Source organism: Lagopus leucura, unplaced genomic scaffold (genome assembly GCF_019238085.1).
Source record: "Lagopus leucura isolate 7727_CA_CO unplaced genomic scaffold, USGS_WTPT01 Super-Scaffold_100024, whole genome shotgun sequence".
NCBI lineage: Eukaryota > Metazoa > Chordata > Aves > Galliformes > Phasianidae > Lagopus > Lagopus leucura.
In genome coordinates, this window is record NW_024962276.1 from 9,318,336 (window position 1) to 9,323,167 (window position 4,832).

General features: G+C 46.1%; 1 protein-coding gene across 3 annotated transcripts in view; it reads left to right on the forward strand.

The window, feature by feature from the left end:
* Positions 1-4,018, forward strand: part of PAFAH1B1 (platelet activating factor acetylhydrolase 1b regulatory subunit 1) — a 29,020-nt gene extending 25,002 nt beyond the window's left edge. For all 3 annotated transcript variants that reach the window (XM_042879530.1, XM_042879529.1, XM_042879531.1), the window contains exon 11: positions 361-4,018. In XM_042879530.1, the coding sequence (XP_042735464.1) occupies positions 361-434 (74 nt within the window). In that variant the 3' untranslated portion in view covers positions 435-4,018. The remainder of the gene's footprint in view (positions 1-360) is intronic.
* Positions 4,019-4,832: the final 814 nt, after the last annotated feature.

Genomic DNA, 4,832 nt, shown 5'->3' on the forward strand with positions numbered 1-4,832 from the left:
AGAGTGTTCTGGACTTTCACTGCTGAGTGTGCAGGGGTTTGGGGAGCGTTGTGTTAGAAACATTGCTGGCCAAAAGGAGGAGGGTTGTGAGCAAGGGGGAAGAAGTAAAAGCCAGGAGAAAGTGTTTGACTTGAATTCCTGGCATTACCAGATTGGCAGCTGTTAGCTCCCCCCTTTCTACAAACCTGAAAAGATACTTTTTTATACTCTCCCTCAGCGGATTTGCCTTCAGAACTACGAACTTGCAGAGCTTTGAGATTTAGTCTTTGAGCTGGTATTGCTTTTGGGGAAGAAGTAATGGCATTCAGTGAGAGTGAAACTGTTCCACTCGTTCTTAATGTACCTTTTCTTTCCTCGCAGATTTCCACAAGACGGCACCATATGTGGTTACTGGAAGTGTAGATCAAACAGTAAAAGTGTGGGAGTGCCGTTGATTGATTTCACATTTGACCCCTTTCTCCTCTGGATGCACTCAGATACCATGGTTACCCATTGAGCTCTGTTTAAATAAATATTGTCCTTTCATGTAAATTATTCTGGATGTAGATTGAGCTTATTAAATGTTACACACAAAGTATTCATGCATGGTGAATCCAAATTGTATACTGTAAATTTACATACGTTGTCTAGAAGTACCATAGGTTTAAGAACATGGGCTGGCATTGGTCACATCAGACCTAAGAAGGCAGAAGTTTGATGATTGAAATAGGGCACTTAACTGAATAGTTGACAGTGTCGTTCTGTGTCAGATAATTATACCTGTTTTTCTTTCTGCTGTCTGTTGGTGCCTGAATTGGTGACCTCATTTGGGAAAGGTTTTGTAGGGCTCTTTCAGAAATGTGTATCTATGTAACATCACTTAAGTGTGCTTAATAAATCTTCTCTAAGAGTACTAGATAATAAGGCTGCAAGTCAGAATCTTCTGAACCTTATATGTAATTAATGGAAATGAATTAAACTTTGGAACATTTGTCATGAAACATTTGCCAAATCAACAGAATACACTTTGTTTTGGCCTCCTATCGCGCAAGGGTTGGTATATTTATATGACTAACTGTAAACCTGAAATAAGACAACAAATCCTAGTAGCAGCTGATGTGATAAATGTATTTATTTTTTATTTGGTCATTCAGTGGTTAAACTGTGCTGTTAAACTAAGTTTAAATGTGGGGTTTTTTTCAGTTTTTTTTATTGCTGTTTGAACTTCCAGGAGGAGTTGTCCATCCCACTAGCATTTAGTGATCTGATTTCCAATAGAGCTGAATCTCCCCAATGACTGCCGTGGTACAACTTGCTGTTTGCTTTCACTGTTTGTTAGAGATGTGCAATTCCTATTACACGACAGTATCCAAGTACACTTCCCTTACGTTGGCGGGCAGGAGGTTGGGATATACGAAGCTCTCGGTTTCTTTAATGCCTCCTTGGGAACCCTTTTGAATATGAGGTTATTTCCACCTTGACAAGGCAGTGTGGCTTAAATAAAAACTTACTGTGGCTTGCGTATGAAGAAATATCTCTGGGTATGGTATTGAAAGGCTTTAAAGAAAGCACTAAATACCTTGAGCATCGGATTGTAATGGCAGATACAAATTGATACTGGAAGTGCCGTCAGCAAAACGGAGCCCGGCTGGGGGAATTATGCTGTCAAGTGAGCAACTAGAAACCAAATCCTATCTACAAAAAGCAGCCCAGCTTGGTCGTTGGTGTTTTGCCTTGTCGGGTAGAGTCAGTTTTTAATTTGCATATCCCTGGAGTTACATACTTTGGGTGAAGTGAAAGAAAATACAAATTAATGTTTTAATCAGCAGTCAGTGACAAATTCCATTAGAGAGAACTAAGAACTCCCGTACTTACTGAACTAACCACGTCTTTTAAAACGTCCCTTTAAAATTTCCACTATGATGAAACACTGGTCTGACATTTTAACAGGTGAAGTTGTGCTTTTTTACTCATGTTGTTTAATACATGGCTTTTAAAACTGTCCCTTTTAAAAGTATCGGTCCGAGGTGTGCGGGATGCGGTGTTGATCTCCTACAGTTGCCCCAGGAGGACCCGTGGTGTGCAGGCAGAGCCCAGTTTGCTGCTGTGCAGAGCTGCCCCTGGAAGCGGTGAGGAAATGGGGCTCTGATGTGTGGGGTTTGGAGCCAGTGTAAGATTCAGGCCATCCTCTCAAATCCAGTGGCTTATGTCTTTCCCAGTGTGTGTTCCTGCATTAGGCATGCAGAGATAAAGCATTTTTATCTTCATTAGCTGCACGGACTGGAAGAATGTGCTGCTGTGTGCTGTCCAGGAACTCAGGTACACAGCAGCGCATCTTAAAGTTCCTCAGCGCACTGCAGTGGTGAAGGAGTCGGTCAGTTCAGCTCCCGATAGAGCCCAGAAACTTGATTTAAGTATGAAAACCACACTTGTGTACATAATTCATAAACATGACTGAGAAACTAAAGGTACCTATTAAGTGGAAACTGCCTGCTGCCTTTTTCGCTGTAGCATAGGGCTGTTTGCAGGAGGAAAGAACTAACAAACGTAAAGCAGCGTTTAATTGCTTGTGCGAAGCGCCCTGCGAGTATTTCTGCAATGCAATTTGCAGCCTTCTCCTTTAATGAGCAGTGAATAATCTCAGGGATGGTCCTGAACGGATCAAAAGTGAAAGCCCTGTTTAGACAAAAACAAAACCCGAGCCCACAAGGCAGGAGGTGGGGTTGTGAGGCTCTTCTGCAGTGTTGCTCCGTGGTGTTACGCTGTGTTGAGCTTTTCCACTGTTTGCGGTGTTCTGTCAGCTGCCTGATGCTGTGCCTTTCCTGTGATATGCCGAGGCTACTGGTCTGGTTTGCAAACTGTTGGGGGTTGAAGAGGTTCACTGCTACTTTGTCACTCTGTTCTAAAATCGGCATTGCTTAAAAAACACCTGCATCCAAACCATGCTACACACAGACCGTACAGACTGCTGCTTGAATTAACAGACAGACATTCCAGTGCCACACTCGTGTAACGTGCCCAGGAAGTCTTAGATGTGTTCTCGAAAGTGCAACGTTTATTGTGGTTCAGACGTGATCTGGAGGTGATGTTTTATCGCATCTTGCACTTTAGAAGACTTAAGAAAACCGTCCTGCTTTTGTGTGTGGTGTGACCAATGGTGCGCCCGGGCACCGAGCAGAGGCAGCCGGAGCTCAGTGGGTCGTGCTGGGCTGCGTGGTGCTGGGGAGCTGTGGCTGCCGTCGCACCGCGTCTCCTGCCGTCAGCACTGCTGCTCTGCGCTCCCCTGTCTTTACGTGAGCTGCCTGACACTAGCACTCTTAAATAGCTTTTGCCTCGCGTGAAAGCTGTTTAAAAGAAAAAGAGACTTTGTTAGTTTTTTTTTCCTTTTCTGTAGACAGTGGTGGCTTGATAATCCTTTAATGATCTGAATATAAAGAAAAGATACTAAGTTGAGTGAAGGGAAAACGCACTTAGAATGAGTTATTTGCTGTCCAACTGTACGTTAAGTCCAGTGCATTTAAAAAAAGAAGTCAATAGAATCTTCTAGCAAAGAATGCGTGCATAAAATGGTAGGGATAAAGATGTTAGGAGTGGGGAAGGTTGGGGTGGATGTCCGAGTCACACCTGGGCTCAACTGGCCTTTCTATCTTTTCACTGTGTCACGTAAGTAGCTGCTTTTTGTCCTGCCTGGTGCTCAGGCTTCCCCAGACTCACCCTGAAGATAACTTAGCGACACTTAGGAGCTGGTCCTGACATTGGCCTGAAGGCAAACGCTGATTTTTTTCCATAAAGATGATGTTACAGGTTGCAATTGGAGAAAACAGTTCCCAGACTGTAGGAGTTAACTAAAGATATTGACACGATTTAAAAAAAAAAAAAAAAACAAAAAATAGTAAAGGAATGTATATAATACTGCTCTGTGTTTTACAGTAAGATTTGTTGCTCTCAGACTGTGTAAAACAAAATTTATTCATGTTTTCTGCATATTAAAAAAATCTTATTGTACCAATTGGTAAACTATTAAATGCATATAAAACTAGACGTGTTTTCGTTTCCTTGGATGCAGAAGTTAGAATGTTGAACCAATGCTGCTGCTGCACGCCCGCTCTGCTGCCCTGCTTCAGCCCAGGCGGTGCTGCAGGCGGGGGGCGCGCAGCGCTGTGCCAGGGCTCTGCTGCCGAGCGCCGCAGTCAGGTGTTGTGAGGATGGACGCTGAATGCGGAAGCTGCTTTCATGGGTGGCCAGCAGCGCTGCTGGCTTTCATGCTGAGCAGGGCTGGGCTCCTGCTCCCGCTCGGCGCACAGCAGCGATGGGGCTCAGCGTGCGGCCCCTGCAGCTTTCCTTGCCGGTGTTGTTCAGAAAAGCGCTGTGAGCGCGGCTGAGGCGGCGCGGGGCGGCCCTGCTGGTGAGCTGCAGCCGCTGCGTGCTTTTCCCGCAGCGCTGCTCTCCTTGGCGCGAGTGCTGCCTACGAATGGTCAGTAGCGAAGGGCAGTGGGCGCGTTTTGTCACTGACAGAAGCACAAGGAAGTGCTGACCTCACTGCGGGGAGAGCGAACGCAGCGCCCTGCAGCTTCTGTGCAAGCTGAGGGCTGCGGGGGCAGCGCTGGGGGGAGCCCCAAGGAGCAGAGATGTGCCAGCCCAGAGGCACCACGAGGCACATCGCCGCGTGTGGCTGCCAGGCGTGGGATGGGGAAGAATTCCCTCTTTCCCTTTGTCTCCTGATTGGTACAGAAGGGGCTCAGGAGAAAGAAGTGATGCATTGCAGGAGACGGCTGCGCTGCAACCGCGTGCTGCTGCCAGCGGGCAGGCCATTATCCAGCTCCGGGATGGCAAAGAAACCGATAGCGTTCAGG